This window comes from Enhydra lutris, unplaced genomic scaffold (genome assembly GCF_002288905.1).
Source record: "Enhydra lutris kenyoni isolate GAN:26980312 unplaced genomic scaffold, ASM228890v2 scaffoldscaffold48, whole genome shotgun sequence".
Taxonomy (NCBI): Eukaryota; Metazoa; Chordata; class Mammalia; order Carnivora; family Mustelidae; genus Enhydra; species Enhydra lutris.
In genome coordinates, this window is record NW_019154132.1 from 4,164,319 (window position 1) to 4,185,616 (window position 21,298).

General features: G+C 38.1%; 1 protein-coding gene across 14 annotated transcripts in view; it reads left to right on the forward strand.

The window, feature by feature from the left end:
* The first annotated feature begins 395 nt into the window (after positions 1 to 395).
* The window catches only part of LOC111156649 (pre-mRNA processing factor 4B), a 38,354-nt gene continuing 17,451 nt past the window's right edge, over positions 396 to 21,298 (forward strand). For 9 of the 14 annotated variants that reach the window (XR_002641245.1, XR_002641238.1, XR_002641239.1 and 6 more), the window contains exons 1-6: positions 487 to 563; positions 8,347 to 9,546; positions 11,772 to 11,948; positions 15,682 to 15,837; positions 17,428 to 17,509; positions 18,893 to 19,103. Coding sequence is in view for 3 of the 14 variants with exons in the window: in XM_022517667.1 (XP_022373375.1) it covers positions 523 to 563; positions 8,347 to 9,546; positions 11,772 to 11,948; positions 15,682 to 15,837; positions 17,428 to 17,509; positions 18,893 to 19,103 (1,867 nt within the window). In the remaining 11 variants the exon portion in view is untranslated. Of the gene's footprint in view, positions 564 to 8,346; positions 9,547 to 11,771; positions 11,949 to 15,681; positions 15,838 to 17,427; positions 17,510 to 18,892; positions 19,104 to 21,298 lie in introns of all 14 variants that reach the window. The other 5 variants (XR_002641248.1, XR_002641247.1, XM_022517667.1 and 2 more) reach the window with 1 other exon arrangement.

Consider the following 21,298-nt stretch of genomic DNA (forward strand, 5'->3'; position numbering starts at 1 on the left):
AAACTTTAGCTTAATGCCATTTCAGATTGGATTATCTAGCCAGTAATAAGACATTTACTATGTCCCCATGCAACCCAGCAGCAAAATCATTTTGTTTGCCCTCGCTCGTTTGAGAATTAACTCAACTCGTGGGTCCCTCAGTGAAACTTGCTCTCGAAACCGCACACGAAATACCGATATCCGACTCCCTCTCTCCCTTATATAGCAAGTTATCAGAACCAAATGTCCCGTGCCAAGACCGACAAGCGGGTAAGCCTAAATCACTCACCCCTAAACCCTTAGCAGGTGCCGCCTATACCTCCTCACGCCCAACCCCCGTCCCGGAAGTTGCGTCATGGCGCTCGTGCGCCATGTCCCCGGATGCACTTCTATATCCGGATTCTTAGAGCGGAATCAGAGTTCCGAGGTTCCCTACGCGGTTAGCACATGCGCGAGGGCTGTGCTCCCTCTTCCTCCACTTCCACTAGCTTCTAGCGTCCGGGAAGCCGCCGCCACCGCCGCCGAGGAGTCAGGAAGTTCAAGATGGCCGCCGCGGAGACTCTGTCGCTGCGGGAACAGCCAGAGTAAGTAGTCTCCGCGAGCGGTGCGGAAGGCCGGCGCCCGGGAGACTGCCGAGTGGGAAACCGCGGAGACCTGCACGGGCGGGCGGGAAAGTTAAGGCCTAACGGCGAGAGCCAAACTTTGCCTTTCCCCGCGCGATACGTTGTTGGGCGGGAGGCGTAGGGGGCGGGCGGGCCGACGGCCTTCGAGCTTCGCTCTCCCGGAGGCCGCGGCTGTTGGGTCGAAGGCGGCCGCGGCCTGCCGCGCGTCGTTGCCCTGGGAGGCGTACGCGCGAGCGGCCTCTACAGGTCCCGTGCGCGAGGCGGCTGCCGCGACTGTGCGGTCGCGCCTTAGTATTCTTCCTCTGGGACCGAGCAGAGCTCCCTGGCTGCAGTACTCAATGGCATCGGTGTTGGGCACCCGAGGAACAGTGGAGGGAGAGGGGCAATCCACAAGACTTTGCAAGTCTTAAGACGTCCTGCCGTCGTCCCGCTGCTGGTGTCCTAAAGGACTTGAAAACAGGAAAAAGGGATGCTAGGGCCACCCTCTTTGACCCTCCTAGAGCTATATAATAGTTTGTCCCTAGTGGGGTACTTGCCCTGTGCTTTTACTCCAGCATCATTCGTTAATTTTTTTTTTTCTCCTTTGCCTATTGGCAGTTTATTTGCCAACTTCCCAACTTGAGGCAAAGTAAGATCAAGTTCTTGGTTTTGAGGCCTGACATTTTTGGCCTGAGTTTGTAGGGCTTCTTTGGGAGTACAAGAGGAAGAAGTAGTAGCTGCTTCCAAACCCAAGCACTTTATGTCTATAATTAAGCTAACGTAAGAATCAATGTGGCCAAGTGAAAACATAACTTGTATATTCTACAAAGTCAAATCGTTGCTTAAAAGTAGTATTTTGTTCTGCTCATGTTGGGAAAACTCAACCGAAAACAGAGTGGATTTTAAAACAATTCATAGAGCGGTCGTTTTGTGCATTAGCATTATGTGATTTTTTTTTTTTAATCCATTTTAGGAAAGAGGTAGATATAGACTCCCAGCAGCTAGGGACTGGGAGGAGAAATTTTTACTACCAGGCGCCCCAGCATTTCATTGCTATACATTCTGTTCTAGACTCCTCAATGATTTGCTTTACTCAGAGAATTATACTGTTTTTCATTAAGGGCTTTTGAAGATTGCTCTGTTTCCTTCACAAATTGACTTAGAAGAGAGCAGATGGATTCTAAAGTTTTAATGAAACTTCACCTTTTTGTTTCTCATTGAGTCCACAGTGTGGCACGTTCCAGTATTTATGCCAATACAGTACAGATGTTATGCAGCTGTTTTATTCTAGCAACCTCTTCAAAGTTCTATAGCATTATGTCCATTTATTTGATTTCAGGGACTGTTCAGATTAATTTTGAGGAGTGCTTGAGTCCTGTTTTATATGCATATTCAAATTCTAGACTTAATAATTAGCATTTATTTATGCCTCTGCAGTATGAGTGCCCCTGAAATAAATAGTCCTTAATTCCACCTCGCCTCCGCCACAGAACTCTTGGTATAAATGGAGTATTTGGTCTGTAAGTGTCCCACTTAGTTGGAAATGTTTAACAAATAAAATAAATTTTGTATGAAAGCAAGTACTGTGTGTGCTCCTTATAGTGAATGCTGGAATATAGTGTCTAAACAGTTCTTTTAGAGGACACCAAGTAGTTTACAATTGTATGAACTCTGTTCGAAGTGGAACATTTGGGAAGAAATAAAAAATTTTAAGTAGTTCAAGGCCTTTTAGTGGCTTTTACGTTTGTCCATCTCTTTAGCTCAGCCTCTTTGATGGTTTTAAACATTTAAATTTTTATCTGCATTCACTTATTTGCACTTACCGAGTACCAAATACTGTTCAAAGCACTGAACAAAATATCCTTATAACAACCCTATGGACGTAGTTGCTGTTTTACAAATGATTAAACTAAAGCACAGAGAAATTAAGTTAACTTACCCAAGGTCACATTAAGTGACAGATCCAGGATTTAAATCCAGGTAGTCGAATTCTAGAGCCCTGCTCCTAACTTATTCTATTGTCTAGCCATCCACTATGCATAGTGGCTCCTTTTAAAAACAGCCTTTAAGGTTTGAAATCCTTTTTATTGACTTCCAGTGTCCCAGAAAAGGTCCATTTTATTTTGATGTGACAGCTCTAATTCTTTGAAGCTTAATTTTCCACACCCGATTTGGAAAAGGGGGGGTGGAGGAGTTCATTTTAAGACTAGTTGGTTTTTTAAAATCCATTCTTATTTTTACATCTACATTAATTCCGTATTAAAGTAGTTGAAGTTGTCAGAGAAACAGGCTTAATTACTTTCTTTGTAAAGAAGTAATGGCATTCACTTTGCTCACCATTCTCTGTTTCCAGAGCATAAATTGAATGCCTCCCAAATAAGATGTCATTAAGAGTATTCTTTTTTAAAAATTTGAAATAGGAAATTAAAATAACAGTAGTGGTTCCTAATCAGTCTTTATTTTAAAGTTGTTTCATTGTACCAGATGCTCAAAGACCCTTGAATGAAGGATGAAACTTACACGTTGCATTTAACAATAAATGATAAAACCAGTCTTTTAATATTCGCATATAGTCTGCACTTCAAATCAGCTTCGTTTCCAAATAATGTGATTTGAAGGATATTACTCAATTCTCAGTAAGTACTGTTTTATGACAAACTTGTTATAGACCATGTTGGTTTAAATATAGACCTGCTAAATGTGTAAATTGCAAAAGTGTTAAATTGCAGAACATAAATGCTAAAATGTAAATTTGCGTATATGGAACTTAAATACCTGTGTTTATTACAGATACGAACTATGCAAGAAGACTTTTGTTATCAGGGTACCTTTCTGTAAAGTTTTAAAAGAAAGTTGTTGATGTTGAACCTAAATTAGCTGCTTTAGCACAAGCTTGTTAGGTGTAATATGCCATCAATTCACTGAGTTCACATTTTCCTAATTTATGTAGTCAGACTTCAGCTGGTATTTTCTATGGAATTTGCATTGAGAGAGCAACTTGAGGGTGAAGGTCTACGAACCCTAGCATAGGAGAACTCTAGAATTATTAAGGTTAAACTAATGGGCCCTAAGTGCTTTTCGCATCTTTGTCAGTAATGTAATCATTTCTTTAGATAACATTCATTAAGTTACATTAGAAACTAGGGCCACTCAGATAAATAACTCTGAAGTGACAGTGGACATCACGATATAGCTTCTAAATTCTCAGAAGCTTTAGGAGCTAGATTTTCTTTTGAAGGAAATTACTTCCTATCTGGGTAAACGCTTAAGAATTTTGATTTGCAAGTCCTCGAACACTTGTAAATTGTAGAAAGCACTAGAAGAGGGTTCAAAGAGTAGATTTTTCTTGGGGAGGGAGGTAATTAAATTTAAATCATTTTGAGGTACTGCATCCACCAGATAGGTGTATGCAGTGGACATATAATTGAGCAAAACCAAGACACTTCCTGTCAAGAGATCAGCGTAATATAGGCAGTGTAAGCCAAGCTATAGTCTAATGAATACAATTTTTATGTGTTATCTATATAAATCATTTCCTTGACACAACAAATTACTTACTGAGTACCTGGTTACTATAGGTTCAGAAGTTTACTAGGCCTTAGGGATAGAACAGTGAACTAATAAGTAAATTACAATTCTGCTCTCACAGGGCATATGTTACAATACAGAGAGGCAAACAAGAATTAGGTGGTGGCAATTACTTTAGAGAAAAAAAAATAAGAGCAAGGGGATATGTCTGTGGTAGGGTGAGGGTAATGATTAAAATGAATTGGTGAGGAAAACTTGACTGAGAAAGTAATTTAAGCAAAGATCTGAGGCTGGGGAAAGGAACCAGTAATGTATATGTCTGGGAAAAGCATTCTAGGTGAAGAAACGGCAAGGACCAGTACCAAGGCCCTGAGATAGAGGTTTTAACTATTGTTTAAGGGGAGCGATGTGGCTAAAGCATATTGAGTGTGGGAGGAAAGTAGTAGGATCAGTGTGTTGGGGAGGTTGGGCAGATAGTATGGGGCCTTGTAAACAGTTTTGGTTTTTACTCTGAATGTGATAGGAAGCAATAATCAACTGTCACACAGAGTAGTGATATGATCTGACATTTTAAAAGCATCTTCAATCAAATGGAAGAGCTCTTGACTGACTTGTAATACTAGCCTTCTCACTAGCTTGATGTGTGTTTGACCAAAGGCAGGACCATTTAACTTCCTTGAAACTTAGTCTCCTCTGTCCTGGAGACTTAGACAGTATTTCTTCAGTAATTTGTGTGGTAGCCTTTTATGTATGAACTTATTGCTGCAACAAACCTGTGATTTATCAATACTGTTATTTCCCCAGTGTACAATTAAGAAAACTGAGGCATGGAGGAACGACTTGCCTAAGGTTACACTAGGTGTGTCATGTTGGAAACACCATTTGAACAAGGTAGTTTGACTCAGTCCATGCTCTTTGACCATTTTACTGAAAATAATATTCTTAGTGTCAGCCCTGACAGCTCTGCAGTGTTGTAGTAAGTAAATCTTTTTATCCAGTAAGAGTAATCTCTTACCTTTGAGGCACTTGGTTTGTGCTAGGCACCATCATGAGCCTTAATAACATCTGTTAACAACAATGCAATCCTGACAGCTTGCTTTGAGTAGGTACTGTTTTCTCCATTTTGTAGATGAGGTGCCTGCAGAGCAGAGATAACTGAAATTTGCCTGAGGCCACACAGCTAGTAAGTATTGCAATCAAGATTTAAACCCAGATAGTCTCACTCTAGAGACTGGTTCTTGAATACACATTAGAGGGTCCTTAGATAGTTTGAGTTGTAGCTTATCGACTAGAATTTTGTACTTTGGGACTGAGATTTTATATACCTGAAAATTATTGTCAGCCTTTAAGCAGGTTCTCCATACTTGTCTCCACATCTTAAATTAGCCTAATTCAGTTTTTCTCACATGTTTCCCCCTACAAGTCGAGTTTTGGGGGGAAAAAAAACATACACCATCACTTTCTAGCTTGATGGGAGATTTCAGGTGAAGGGATGTGGTTACCTATATGAGGTTACAGCCTGTATAAGGAACAAAGTTGAAATGACTTTGTATTGGGGCACCTGGGTGGCTTGGTTGGTTAAGCATCTGACTCTTGGTTTCAGCTCAGGTTTTGATCTCAGGGTCTTGGAACGAGCCCCATGGAGGGCCCCATACTCAGCAGGGAGTCTGCTTAAGGATTCTCTTGCTGCCTCCCCCTTTGCGCACTCTCTCTCTCAAATATAAACCTTAAAAAATAAATCTTTGTATCTCTACTTCAATCTGTGATCTCCCCTCTCCATAATAGAACCATACTGGGTTTTTTTTCTCCCCCATGTAAAGATATTACACTTTCTTTTTTGAAGTCTTTGAGAAAATTTGATGATCCTGGAGAACCTTGCTGTATTTATTCTGTCATCTTCGTTCCCCATTAGAGAGAAGTCAGTCCATACTAAAACCTGTCATCCAGAAGATCCAGCTTTCTCTGCAGCTCCCTTCAGTACTCAGAGTTCACAGTACCAAATTGGAGATTGGCAGTCTGACAAAAATTAAGGTTGTGTGGTAGTTTTGCTGTGTGGTAGTTTTATGTTCTTCATGTTCTCCACACCACCTCATTGTCACCAACTAAGAACTTTTCAAGCATACCTCTAGTATGTCACCTCCCTCTCCAAGCCTTCCAAGTTTACTGAAGACTGAGACCTGGCTGGGGGACCAGACTCCCCTCTGACTCCTGCTGTAATGGCAGTGTCCTTACAGACCACTGTCTAGCAGTCTAACCCTGTAGATCTGGGCCTCTGACTCTATCTCAGCCATTCTAGGAAGAATCTCCTGTAATATCTTTTTATTTCCTGGAATTGGTGCATTTGAGATCTTAGCCATTAGACCAGTTTCTTCAAAAGTTTGATGCCCTGGCAACACTGATCTGCTTATAGTTTGCTATTTATAACTGTACCTTTTGTCACCTCCCCCCCCCATCTAAAGTACTCTTTTCCTTTCTTGTTAATTTCTTACTCATTCTCTAGGACGTTATTACTCAACCTTTATTTTCTGATCCATGTTCCTTCTCAATAAATATTTCTTCTCTCCTTTCAGAGTCTCTGCTTAACAAATAACTTGGGTTTTTCTGTGATCTCCTTGATCTTTTTCAGAGTGATGTTAGGTGATCATTGTTCCATCATGCCCTTATTTGTGTCTTTTATCACTGCATTCTTCCAGTGTTTCATGTGACTTTCTTTTCCACTGGACTATAATTTTCCTTGAGGATGGCTGGTACTAGTCTTACACATTATTTAAAAAAATATTAAAAGAAATTCAATTCCGGGGACCTTGGTGGCTCAATCAGTTAAGGTTCTGATTCTTGATTTTGGCTCAGATCATGATCAAAGGGTCATGAAATTGGGGCACCTGGGTGGCTCAGTGGGTTAAGCCTCTGCCTTTGGCTCAGGTCATGATCTCAGGGTCCTGGGATTGAGCCCCGCATCAGGCTCTCTGCTCGGCAGGGAACCTGTTGGCCCTCTCTCTGCCTGACTCTGTGCTACTTGTGATCTCTCTCTCTCTCTGTCAAATAAATTAATAAAATCTTTTAAAAAGGGGGTGGGGGTCATGAAATTGAGCCCCAGATCTGACTTTGTGCTGGGTGTGGAACCTGCTTAACATTATCTCTCTCCCCCTCCTCCCTCCCCCTCCCTTTCCTTCTCTTAAAGAAAAAAAAAATTGAATACCTTAGTTCTTAACTTTGGCACAAATCATAAATTTGCTAGAAGTACAGGAGTATATAACTTGAAGGACTTAGACAAAATAATCCATATCTTCCTCCAAATATTGTGATTGTCAGAATCCAGATGATTGAAAGTCTGGGATGTGATGTTTTAGTATGGAATGATTTTAAAGGAGAAGGTTAAATAATGAACTGCAAGGATTTAGCAAAATAATTTGGAATCATAAACTCAGCATAGTCTAAACATTTAAGCACAAAAGCTACCCCTTTGGTGTAATTAATTTTATTAACATTATTTTTGCATGGCACCAATCAATATGAGCATACTTTGGGAAACTAATCTTTCATTTGAAATTTAAAGAGATTAAATAGCCCATTGAATAAATATTGTTTGAACTGTAAGCTTTGGCTGATATTGAACTATTGTTGACCTACAGGAGATCCTTTGATGTGATTCAGTCTAATACCACATGGCTGCTCAGTGGCCACTACAGGCTGAGCTTCGTAACTCCTGGTCAGATCACTCTGAAATTTTAACCCTTGGAAGGTGTGTTACACTCAGCATCAGCTACCACTGCACATTGATAGAATGCCTGTTTTGGATATAGCTGAATACTGGTTGTAAAGATTTTAAAAAGAAAAGTATACTTCTCAATTTAAAGTGGAGAAAGAGATTGGGGGGGGTGGCACGTAGATTTGATTTTAAGTCTGTGTGGGAAATTATGGTTTAAAAACAAGTTACTGAGTGACTGTAAATCAATATTAACATTTTATTATACTGGTTTTGGATTTTCTTTTTATTAAGTGTGATTATTTTAACCTCCCTCATGTATGCAGTCTGTGTATTTGAGTTCAGCCATTAAGTTAAATCACTAAGGCAGTTTTTGCCATATATCTTTGCACTAAAATGTCTGAAGCTGTTCCGAAAATATTTCAGTGACTAACTTCATGTATTACATTGGGATGTATTTTATTATTATATTGTTGCGACTAAATGCTTGATAAATGATACAATTTTGAAATGTGTTTGATACATTTATAGGATAGAAGATGCTGATAATTCCGAAAAGAGTGTAAATGAAGAAAATGGAGAAGTATCAGAAGACCAATCTCAAAATAAGCACAGTCGTCACAAAAAAAAGAAGCATAAACACAGAAGTAAACATAAGAAACATAAACATTCCTCAGAAGAAGACAAGGATAAAAAACATAAACATAAGCATAAACATAAGAAACACAAAAGAAAAGAAGCTATTGATGCTTCTGACAAAGAAGGTCTGTCTCCAGCAAAAAGAACTAAACTTGATGATTTAGCATTGCTGGAAGACTTGGAAAAACAGAGAGCCTTGATTAAAGCTGAACTTGATAATGAGTTAATGGAAGGAAAGGTCCAATCTGGGATGGGGCTCATATTACAAGGTTATGAGTCTGGTTCTGAAGAAGAGGGGGAGATACATGAAAAAGCAAGAAATGGAAATAGGTCTAGTACCAGATCTTCAAGTACAAAGGGGAAACTTGAACTAATGGACAATAAAAATAGTACAAAAAAGCGAAGTAAAAGCAGATCCAAAGAACGGACTAGACATAGGAGTGATAAAAAGAAAAGTAAGGGAGGTGTTGAAATAGTTAAAGAGAAGACAACTAGGAGCAAGTCAAAGGAGAGGAAAAAGTCCAAAAGTCCATCCAAAAGAAGTAAGTCTCAAGATCAAGCAAGGAAATCAAAATCTCCTACCCTTAGAAGGCGATCTCAAGAAAAAATTGGGAAGGCCAGATCTCCTGCTGATGACAAAGTTAAAATTGAAGATAAAAGTAGGTCAAAAGACAGGAAAAAATCCCCAATTATAAATGAAAGTAGAAGTCGTGATCGAGGCAAGAAATCCAGATCCCCAGTTGACTTAAGAGGTAAATCCAAAGACAGAAGATCACGGTCCAAAGAGCGAAAATCAAAACGGTCTGACATGGATAAAGAAAAGAAGCCAATTAAATCTCCCTCTAAAGATGCTTCTTCTGGGAAAGAAAATCGGTCACCCAGTAGAAGACCTGGTCGAAGTCCTAAAAGAAGAAGTTTGTCTCCAAAACAACGGGATAAGTCAAGGAGAAGTAGATCTCCACTTGTAAATGATAGAAGGTCTAAACAAAGCAAATCACCTTCCCGAACTCTGTCTCCTGGTAGAAGAGCCAAGAGCCGATCCTTGGAAAGAAAACGAAGAGAACCAGAAAGGAGAAGACTTTCTTCTCCAAGGTAACTTGTTTTCAAAATGTTAGTACTTTTACCATTGCACCAGATTTTAAAAAGGAGAAACTAGAACTTGTGGACAATAAAAAATAAGGTAATATAATCAGTCTTATGGTTTTAAGTAGTCTTACAGTAGTTTTACGGTTGTAAGTAGTCTTACAGTAGTCTTATGGTAGTTTTATGGTTTTAAGAAGATCCTGTCCACTAACTATATTAATATTTGTACTTCTTTAGTGAGTAGCTTGACTAAAAGATTTAAAGATTTATAAATACAATCAGTTTTTTTTCCCCAAGTACTTAATTTAGTATCAGGTTTGCGGTCGCTCCTTTAAATCCAAGTAATTTGGCCGATAAATCACGTATACCCATTTATGGGAAGTAAGGGGAATTTATATAATACTTTTAGCCCATCATTTTTTTTTCCCTCAAATTCTTGTGATTATCCCTCCTCACAAAGTGGAATGACTCTCATATTCAGTTTATGAGTGAGAAGATTTATAGATTGAGAGATTATTCCGTTTACCTCGCCATCATAGAACTAATAGGTATTTAAGGCACAAGAAGGATTTTAGCAGAGTGGGTGGGGATTATTTAGACTAGTCTAAACTACTTTAGAAACTGATTTTTTTAGTATCTTTATGTTGAATAATTGGACATGTGAAATTATCAGCCAGGTTTAGCTTAAAAGAAGGTTTGCTTATACTACGTAAAGATAAAAATTCCTGGCCATGTATTGTGTGTGAATATAAATACTAGCTGACCTTGAAGTTTAAATCATTTTCTGAAAAATTTCAAGAACACTATTTGCACAAAGTGCTGTATCTTAGCTACTCTTAATTCTTCTAAGTGGCATTGTAATTAAATGGCCCCCTTCTTCCTTTAGCTTTCTAAATTGAGACAGTTAGTATTGCTGATTATGTCCTCTAAAGTGTTTCTAAATCTTTGTTTCTTTCAATTTGCCTTCAATTTGAAAAGGAAATTCTGAGCAGTTTATTAAGGACTATAGTTGAATATTTGAAAGTTTTTTTTTTTAATTACAGAATAGGTACTAATTAAAGAGAAATTCAGATAAGGCAGAAGCCTGTAAAGTCTTTCCCTTTTCATCTCTCCACTACAAGTGATAAGAATATGTCCTTCTAGTTCTTTTTTTATGCACATACAATTTTATGAATGTTCTTTCTTACAGAAATGGAGTCCTACATGTTAAAATGTGATCTGCTTTTTTTTTCTGAAACTTTTCTGTGACAGTAAAGATCTCTTTTAGCTCTTTATATAGCAACACCGTATTTCATAGTATATATATACAAAGTTGCACTTTGAACAACATGTTATGGGCACCAGTCCTTTACAGTCAGAAACGGGCAGATAACTTTTGACTCTCTGGAAACTAAATTACTAATAGCTTACTGCTCACTGGAATCTTTACCAATAACTGAACACATATTTTGTATGCTCTAGTATTATGTATACTGTATTGTTATAATTAAGTTAGAGATAAGAAAATCCTAAGGAAGACTAAATACATTTGTAGTACTGTACTGTAAAAACAGTCTGCATGTGAGTGGACCTGCTCCATTCAAACCCATATTCAGGGGTCACTTCTAATCGTTTCCTTATTGAAACACGAAAATTTTGGTTGGTTCCAGTTTTTCAGGATTATTTGCAAAGATGTCCATTGTTTATGTGTGAAGTTTTTAATAGAATAGATTCATAGAAGTGAAATCGCAAAGTCTAAGGTAGTGTACATTTACATTTTATAAAGTATTGTCACATGTCTTTCTAGGAAAGTTATATAATATGTATTTCCTTGAGTAGGTGACTGTCCCTTTCTCTAAACCCTCAGTTACATTTTCTTTGTTCTAAGGTTAAGAGTGATTGTAAGATGTTGTTACATGTAATATATTAAAAATAAGACTCTATATTACAAAAATGTCAAAATTTAGACAAGTTTTATTTTGAGTTGTTTGTCTGGAATTCGAATCGTGGCTTAACAAGGTGAATAACCTTTATAATTTTTCAAATTGTGAGACCAGAGGAAATAGACCTTTTACTGTAGTGCATACCTTAACACCAAAATATCATTGTGATTTTCTGAATTCAAGTTCTGTTGCAAAACATGTTAATATCTGTGCACTGTCTTCAGGTTAGTGTGCCTTTCTTAAGATGTCTTTTATGTGCCAAACAAATTCATTAATATATTTTTCTATTAACCTGTATTTGGTCCCTTTAAGAACACGACCTCGAGATGATATCCTCAGTAGACGTGAAAGATCAAAAGATGCCAGCCCAATCAATAGGTGGTCTCCAACCCGAAGAAGAGCAAGTAGATCTCCCATTAGAAGACGGTCTCGTTCCCCACTCAGACGTAGTAGGTCACCCAGGAGAAGAAGCAGGTCCCCTCGGAGGAGGTAGAGATATGTTATGTATATTGACCTTTTTAATTCTTTAAATTCTGTATGCTTCTCATATTAGCTCATTTGGTGGGTTCATATTAGCTCATGTGGTAGGTTTTCTTAAAGACCATTTTTCTTTGTGAAAAATTGTAGCTGCAGTACCATATGGTTTCCTTTTTTCCACCTTGTGATATTTCACACTGATTTTCCTTTATCTTTTTTTCAAATTTAAATCAGTGGTTCATTAAAAACAATCTTTTGAAAGGGAGACACTTTTTTCCTACTTCTTGAGAAAGATAAATCCTACATGAGCTATGCTTACATGTTTGTTTTGTTTTGTTTTAAGCAGGATGGATCATAAGGTAATAAATAAGTAGCCCAGTTTCCAGTCTTTATGTAATTGCGGCTCTCCATTTTTCTATTAACTTGTATTTGGTCCTCTTAGAACATGATCTCAAGATGCTGTCCTCAGTAGTTGTGAAACTCTTGGGCAAACACTTGTTTAACTCAACAGTAGTAGAAACCATTTTTTGTGAAGCACACGTAGTGAGTTGGTTAATCAAAATGTTGGTTTGTAAAGCAGGAATCATTTTAAAATATATGCATTAAATTTGTTTTAAAGGTGTATCTATTTTAGGGAAAGCATGCAAGTTGTGGGGGGGGCAGGGGGAAAGAATCTCCCACAGACTCCCCACTGAGCACAGAGCCAGCCTCAGGCTCCATCTCACAACCCTGAGATCAGGACCTCAGCCAAAACAAAAGTCCACCACTTAACCTTAACCAGCTGAGCCACTCAGGCAGTCCTGTGTTTAAACATTTTAACTCAGACGTAAGTGGACTTTGATTTGCCAATTTTTTTAACGTTTTTAATTGAACTAATACATTAATGTAGTTTAAAAAGACAGCACACCAAAGGCTTATATTCCAGTTGGTGGATACATCATTGCATTATCTCTGAGTATTTTTGTATACTAGATTTCTTGAAGCAGAAGTGCTATGTCGGAGGTTGTATATGTTTAAATTTTTGAAGTTACTGCCATATTATCTATTGATTTCTTTCTTTGGGCAGTTATGTATGTTTCTTTTTTTTTTTCTTTTTAAGTGGACTCCATGGTCATCGTGGAGCCCAGTGTGGGGTTTTAAACTCAAAACCCCACCTGAGATTAACATCTGAGCTGATTCCGAGTTGGGCACTTAACAGACTGAGCCACCCAGGCACCCCAGCATCTCCTTTTGTTTTTAATTCCACCCATCACACTTTCTCTTCTACCTAATTGTATAACATTTTTTTATGTTGCTGTTACAGTCATTATGCTCTTGTGCGTATTGCTCATTGTTGAGCCAAGTAGTCAGGGGAAGGGGGCAAGGAAAGACCTTACTCCTAATGCTTCTGACCTTCTGGCTCCAAGCTAACTAATGGGCCTGCTTATACAATTACTGTAGAATTTGTTTTCCGTTTTCTGTCCTCCGGATATTCCTTTGTTTCTGTCTTATTTTGTGATTCCCTTTCCTGTGTCCAGCATCATCAGGTTTTACTTCCTTGCTTTGTTAATGCATCTCCAATAGCTTTCTATGAAAAGGATATTTTGGGGGACCTTTGTTTCTCAGAAGCCTCCCCCCCCTTTTTTAAATCCCCATTGCTAATTTGATTTGTCAAGGAGTAGAATTGCAAGCTGAAATAATTTTTTCTTAAGAATTTTGAAATTGTTACTCCACTGATTTCTAGTTTCCAATACTGCTAGTGAGAAGTCCTGTTCTGATGCCTGGGCATTTCTTAAAGGACTTGGTTTTTTCTCTCCCTCTATAAATAAATGTCCTGTGTTCTTGAATTCCACTATAATGTTCCTTGGTGCATGGCTCTTTTCTTTCCATTAATTTTGTTGGGTACTACATAGGCCCTTTAAAGCCGGGATATTATGGCTGCCTATTCTGGGAAATTTTATTTCTTTGGTTTGGGTTTTGGTTTGCTTTCTTGCCCGTTTGCACCTCCCCTTCACTGGACCTTCTTTATTGTTCCATTGATTTCCCCCCACACACAGTCCTCTTTCCTGTTTGTCCTTTTGTTCCACTTTCAGTCTAGGAGATTTTCCCATTCACCCTTCTTACCTTTCTATTGATATTTTTTTTTCCCCCTGTGTTCATGTATATTTATTTTTTATTTCTAAGACTTGTTGGCTGCTTAATTTTTTTATGCCATTTTACTCATGTTTTATAGAAGTAACATCTCTTGGGTCAAAGGTGATAATGAGTTTATTTTATGGAATTTTTGTTCTTAATAGTTTTCTTACCTATGCTTTGTTTCTTCCCATATTTCTTTTGTTCCTTTACCTTTTTCATTTGAGCACTTTACTCATAAACAGCCGGATCCTTCTTGTTGCCTATTCTCATTTAAAACTTAGCCACTGTGAAAGCTGAATGGAAGCTTTCTTCCATTCTAAGAATGTAGAATTTGTGTATTCGTGGGTATCACTTCAGTGTAACTAAATCTCTTTAGCATATCAGTGACTGTAGCCCTATTCTTTTGGGCTATCAGTTTTCCAGAATTCTCTCCTCTGCTGGAGAATATTGACATGGCTGCTGGGAGAGTTGTGGTTCTTCATAATGTAGACTTCCCCTTAATCCTTTAATGTTCAGTACTGTGCCTCCCTGCTACCTTGGGTCAGTTTTTATAACATCCTACACCTCTCTATAAAATAAATTTTAAGTATTATGCCAGAACGTAAAGGAGAATGTTTGGCATTTTCTGCTGAGTAAGGAATGGGACTGTACAGAGGCAAGCTGTTCCTAAGGCTTTCAACCAGTTCTTTTAGTTTTTACCTCACACTGCATCCAACAGAATATGTTGTCTCCAATTCCTGAGGCTTTCTTGGGTTTTGTGGCATGCATTTACTGGTTTCTTACTTACTTTATTAGTCCTATTGGACTAATATTTAAATTTGATTTGTTACTATTCTATCCAGTTCACACATCAAGATTTTATTGACATTTCTGTTGTCATAGATCTTCGCATTCTCTTCGCCTGAGGATTTTCTTTTCAGTTGTTCTTTTCATGTTATTTTAGTAAGATTTCTTGAGAAATGGGACATAGCTTGGTAGTCAGATGTGACATTAACTGGGAGTTTGCCAATTCTTTGTAGACTTAGCAACCTTTTCTCTTTGGAGTTCCATAGCATCTTTCCAACATAAACTTCACCTTTAATGCTTGAGTCATGATACCAGTTTTTGTTAGACATGAGGCAAGACCTTTATGCACTTACAAAAACATCTGAAGGCCATATTAATTAGACTTGGAATTTTTGTCACATTTATCTTTTCTATACCTTATTACCAGTGATCTCTTTTTAAATTCGGTTTTATTTAAACATTCACATAAAATCACCCTTTTTGGTGTAAAGTTATATGAGTTTTGACAAACACATAATCATCATAATCAAGAACATTTCCATTGCCCCCAAAGTTCTTTTGTGACCCTTTACAGTCCAGTAAGAACAATAGCTGTGTTTTAGTTATCTTCAGTGAAGCTGATTACCCCTGATCTTTCTGATATGTTAGTTAACTTTAAATTTTTAATTAATCTCTTTTTAAAAGATTGCATATTTAGAGTAGTTTTAGGTTCACAGCAAACTTGAGCTTTTGAAAAGCACAAGTTCCTATATACTACTGCCCCCAACACACCCACAGATTCTCTACCTTTAATTGATCTTTAAAATGTGTGTATGTATAATTCTCTCCCTCCCCCCCAAAATAGGGACAGAGGTCGGAGGAGCCGGTCACGCTTGAGAAGGCGGTCTCGATCACGGGGTGGTCGTAGACGTAGGAGCAGAAGCAAAGTAAAGGAAGATAAATTTAAAGGAAGTCTTTCTGAAGGAATGAAAGTTGAACAAGAATCTTCATCGGATGATAAGTAAGAATGGAATTTCCCATAATTTCCTTTTTCCAATTCAGACAAGTACTATTGGATCTGGAAATCTTTTAATTTCCACCTGGATATTATAAGTGAATCTATTAATTAGGTCCTGAATTTAAAAGTTTATTTATTTTTTTAATTTTACTTATTTAATTGACAGAGAGAGATCACAAGTAGGCAGGCAGGCAGGTGGGGCGGGTGGCAGGGAGGAGCAGACTTCCTGCTGAGCAGAGAGCCTGATGCAGGCCTCAATCCCAGGACCCTGATATCATGACCTGAGTCGAAGGCAGAGGCTTAACCCACTGAGCTATCCAAGCACCCTAAAAGTTTATTTTTTTGTGCATATTTTATAGGTAATGTGGCAGAGATCATGGTTTTCTGAATTTAGAGGTTTCAATTTTGGCTGGAGTATATATGAGCCTTCCCTTTTTCATTTTTTACTAGAGACAACAGATCTGTTAGGTAGCCCTACCAATCTTGATTACAAGTTTTGCAGTGGTTGGGGGTGGAGGGATATAGTAATTTTTAAACTTTTCAGTTTGTGAAAATGGTAACCTACTTTGCAGTTGAGGCTGTCTATTGTTAGGAATGCCTATTACAGTGTGGAAAATACAGAAACATTTCAGTGTCTAGTGAGAAAATTTTTTAATGTGAATTTAGTTGTCTGGTTGGAACATCTCAAAAAATAAGATAATTTAGAGCAGTGATCCTCAGCTGGGAGTAATTTGCCTTTCTGAGGACATTTCGGCAATATCTAAAGGTATTTCTGGTTGCCATCTTGTGGCTAGAGACCAGAGATACTGTTCAGCATCTGCCGGTGCACAGGGTAGCACCCTCTCCTATAACGAAGAATTGTCAAAATGTCAGTAGCACTAAAGTCATGAAAGCCCAGTCAGAGCTATGTGATATGCAAGTTAAGTGAAGGGTTTTGAACATAGGTTCTGATACCTTTGAGTACAGTTTGCTTACTGGTTTTTAGTGAACATTCAGCAGATTATAAAAGAGGCTGTGTGGGGAGGGATTGTAAAGATTTAGACGTCTCCGGGAGGAAATTGGGACCAGTCAGGGCCAGTGTCTGGAGGTACTCTGTCAGATTGTATGCAAATATTTACATCTGCATTTTTTATAGGAAAAGGATCCATAGCTTTCCAAGGATCTATAGCTTTCTATGACTCAGAGAAGGTACTAGTTTTATATGTCTCACTCTTGTTCTGTTAGGGGTTAAAACTGAGCCTGGCTAGGTGAAATGACTTTAGTAATAGCAAGGTCATGGTAGAGCCAGGGGTCACTTTTTTGAACTTAAGGATCTTTCTTTTGTTCCCTAGTTTGGTGCCATGAAACAAGTGAGGAGAAAAATGAGATATAGAGGGTTAAATTACTTGCCAGGATTCTAAACCAGGCAACTGAGAGAGTTTATAAAGAGAATAAAGAGAGTAAGATGGCTTAAAACTTTTGCTGGAACTTGTGGATGACCTATGTTTTCTAGTTTTTATTTTAATACTATGTAACAGCTATGACTTTCTAATTAAGGATGTTTGGAATTAATTATGCGGTTTTTTTTTTTTTTGTTTTTTGTTTTTTTTTAAGCCTTGAAGACTTTGATGTAGAAGAAGAAGATGAAGAAGCCCTAATAGAACAGAGAAGAATACAGAGGCAGGCAATTGTTCAGGTATGTGATGTTAGTAAAGTGTTGAGTAATCCTTTTTAAATAATTACTCTCCAAGTAAAAGGGTTTTTACTTTAATAAAGAATCAGTGGTAGTAGCAATTGAGGAAGTCTTAAAGAAGTGTATATGTGAAATTATCTTTATGAGATTTGAAAAGATAGTTTCTTAAGTTTAAATGGTTGTCCTTTTTTGTTATATATAGGATTAAGATAATAAGCCTTTTATTAAGACAATATTTGAAGTTTTTTTTTTTTTTAAGAAAACCCTCATAAATGAGTATAGAATAAATTGGAGGCATTTCATGTAGCAAAAAATTATGTACTTATACTTGTTTCTTTGTGGAGGGGAGAAAAACAATTTTAATGTCTAAAAAAACAAATATTGTATACAGATTCTTGTGTAAATGTGATTGCGTAAATGGAACATCCCAAAAATAATTTTAAATTTAGTTTAGAAGTAAGTGATTTAGAAAATGGGGTGGGGAGAAGGTATTGTACATAGGTCTTTGTGTGGTCATTTAATAATAAGATTACCTGCCTTGGAAGATTGTCCATTATGTCTCAGGCATCCTGAGATAGAGCCATGGCCACTAGATCCTTTGTGGATGGCTGTCCCTGTGAAGTGTAACACCTTCTCCTGATAATGGGAAGGTGAGTGATAAAGTTGAGAACACATTCTGGAAAAAGTGAAAAATGTTTAGATGCTATAAGGAAGACAACAGGCAAAAGGAAAGAATAGTTTGTGCCAGCTTACCTGCACATACATAGCAAATCATAAATCAGGCACTGGTGGGTCAGAGCAAAGGAAAACTTGAATCACCAGAGGATGTAAGGCAAAACTGGAATTCCAGGAGAAACTTTTCTGGGGCACTAATGAAATTGTTGTTACTAAACTGATATCCCTAGAGACTTGGTTGAATCTTTTTTTGTTCTTGCCCAGGTCCACAATCCCTTATCTCCAGCCCTTGGGGCCAGATGTGCTTCAGAACTCAGAACTATTTGAATTTTAGAAAGGTAATATGGTGCATCTGTGTATATTACTTAGCCCCATCAGTGGGGTCTAGAACAGCACCCCACTATCAAACACATTAGTATTTCTACAGTGAGGCATACCGTGTTCACACTGGGGGAGATAAAAATAAGACTACAAATAGTATCACATCTGTTCAGGTGAGGTTTTGTCACCTAATGAATGTGCACCAACATAGAAGAACTTCTTCAGAATTTTGTGGATTTTGGAAATAAATGTAAGGGATTGTGGATCTGATTCAGTCAAGACATCAATACCTTTTAAAAATTTTTAACATTGACTGTCTTTTCAGTGCAATACTTCTTGGCAGATATGCATCCGATTTTATGAAAATAATATGTTGTATTGTTGTTACAGAAATATAAATATCTTGCTGAAGATAGCAATATGTCTGTGCCATCTGAACCAAGCAGCCCCCAGAGCAGTACCTGTACACGGTCACCTTCTCCAGATGACATTCTGGAAAGGGTAGCTGCTGATGTGAAAGAGTATGAACGGGAAAATGTTGATACATTCGAGGCCTCAGTAAAAGCCAAGCATAACCTAATGACCGTTGAACAGAATAATGGTAAGTTAGATTTTTGTTTTGGTATGTTTTTCACTGAATTTTTAGTTCTGTAAATAATGAAAGAGATTGGGGATGGGTAAGAGTGAAAGGGATTAGAAATTTTGCCCCTGCTAACTCTTAGAGTAATACAGTATTAAATGTGTCCCAGTGAATGTACTTTATAAATGTTTTCAGTTAGTTTGTGTAGCCTAAACGGTATTATAGTGAATCTCATGTATTCATTACCTTCTGTTTGGAGCACCTGGCTGGTTCAGTCAATAGAGCATGTGACTCGATCTCAGGTTTATGAGTTCAAGCCCAGTGTTGGGCATAGAGCTCACTTTAAATACTTTTTTTTTTTTTTTTTTTTTAAGATTTTTTTATTCATTTATTTGACAGAGATTACCAGTAGGCAGAGAGAGAGGAGGAAGCAGACTCCCTGCTGAGCAGAGAGCCCGATGTGGGGCTCGATCCCAGGACCCTGAGATCATGACCTGAGCCGAAGGCAGAGGCTTAACCCACTGAGCCACCCAGGCACCCCCATAGAGCACACTTAAAAAAAAAAAAAAAAGAAAATGTCATTTCCTTCTGTTTTGCTTGCTAGAGTAATTTAAAGCAAATCCCAGCCATGATTTGATTGATTTCATCTGTAAATACTTCATTGTGTATCTATCTCTTATAGATAAGGACTTTAAAAAAAAAAAAAGGCATTACTTGGGCACCTGGGTGGCTCATTCTCTTAACTGTCCAGCTCTTGATTTTGGCTCAAGTCATCTCAGGTTCCTGGGACTGAGCCCCATTTCAGGCTCCATGCTCAGCATGGAATCTATTTGAAGCTTCTCTTTCTTCCTCTCTGCCTCCCCCTGCTCGTGCTTTCTAAGTAAAGAAAATCTTTAAAAAATAAAAATAAAAAACATTATATCTAAAGAATTGGACATTTGTAAGTCCTTCTAATTACAATTGGTTGGTTTGAATCAAAATCCAAGTAAGATGCACATATCTCTTTTAAGATTTTATTTACTTATTGACAGAGATCACAAGTAGGCAGAAGGTGGGGGCGGGAAAGCAGGCTCCCTGCTTAGCAGAGGGCCTGATAGGGGGCTCGATTGCAGGACCCTGGGATCATGACCTGATCCAGATGCAGAGGCTTTAACCCACTGAGCCACCCAGGCGCCCCAAATGCACATAGCTCTTAATCTCTCAGTCTTTAATAGTTATTCTCATCGTTCCCTCCCCCGCTTTCCATTTTCTTGTGATGATACTGAGGCCATGTGTCCTATAAACTTTTTCTTTGCAATCTGATTTTGCCACGTTCTTGTTTCATTTATCTTGTTTCCTCTATCCTCTGTGTTTCTTGAAAACTAATAGGAGTGTTAGAGACCTGAGTAGATTTAAGTTAATTTTGGGGGGCAAGAATACTGCCTAAGTAATGGTGTGTACTTGCATTGCATCAGGTGGCGTATGTGGTGTGTGCTTGTCCTATTTTGATTGAGATTGCGATTGTGTGTTGAGGTAAAATAATCCCATCTGTCCAACATGAAGTTGCCCTTCAGCTGTTCACCCGGCAGTTTCAGCAGCCATTGGTGACCATTCCTCAGACCCACTGTTTTTCATGGAGGTTGAGGGCACGTGGGCACACTCCAAAGTCGTGATTCTTTAATTTCCATAATTCTTTCTGAGTTATTAGCTGTAATTCCGTAAAAGAAGAGATTTCCATTCTTTGGTTACCCAGGAAATAGTTTGTACAGGAAAGTAGGGATAAATGCTTGTTGTTTTCTTTTATTGACTAATACTTACCATAGAATAGAATTGGTACATTAACAACCTCTGGAGATGACCGGTGAGATTGGGGTTGTTTTTGTCAGCTTTTTATTATTTGGTATCATGTACTTAAATTCTCTCTCCAACTGAGATGGGGAGGGAGGAAGCCTTTTTAAGTTGGTTTCCAGTGTCTTTTTTATCCAAACCCTACAGGATATATTGGTATTAATATATTTATTAATGTGTTTCTTTCTAGGACTGGTTAGCAACTAAGGTCAGGTAGTATTTAGGCTTTTGTAATTTATGCGTTTTTTTGTGCGTTCCAACTACTGAACTCTGCTCTTGTAATGCAGAAGTGGCTTTTGTAATTTATGCGTTTTTTTGTGCGTTCCAACTACTGAACTCTGCTCTTGTAATGCAGAAGTGGCTTTTGTAATTTATGCGTTTTTTTGTGC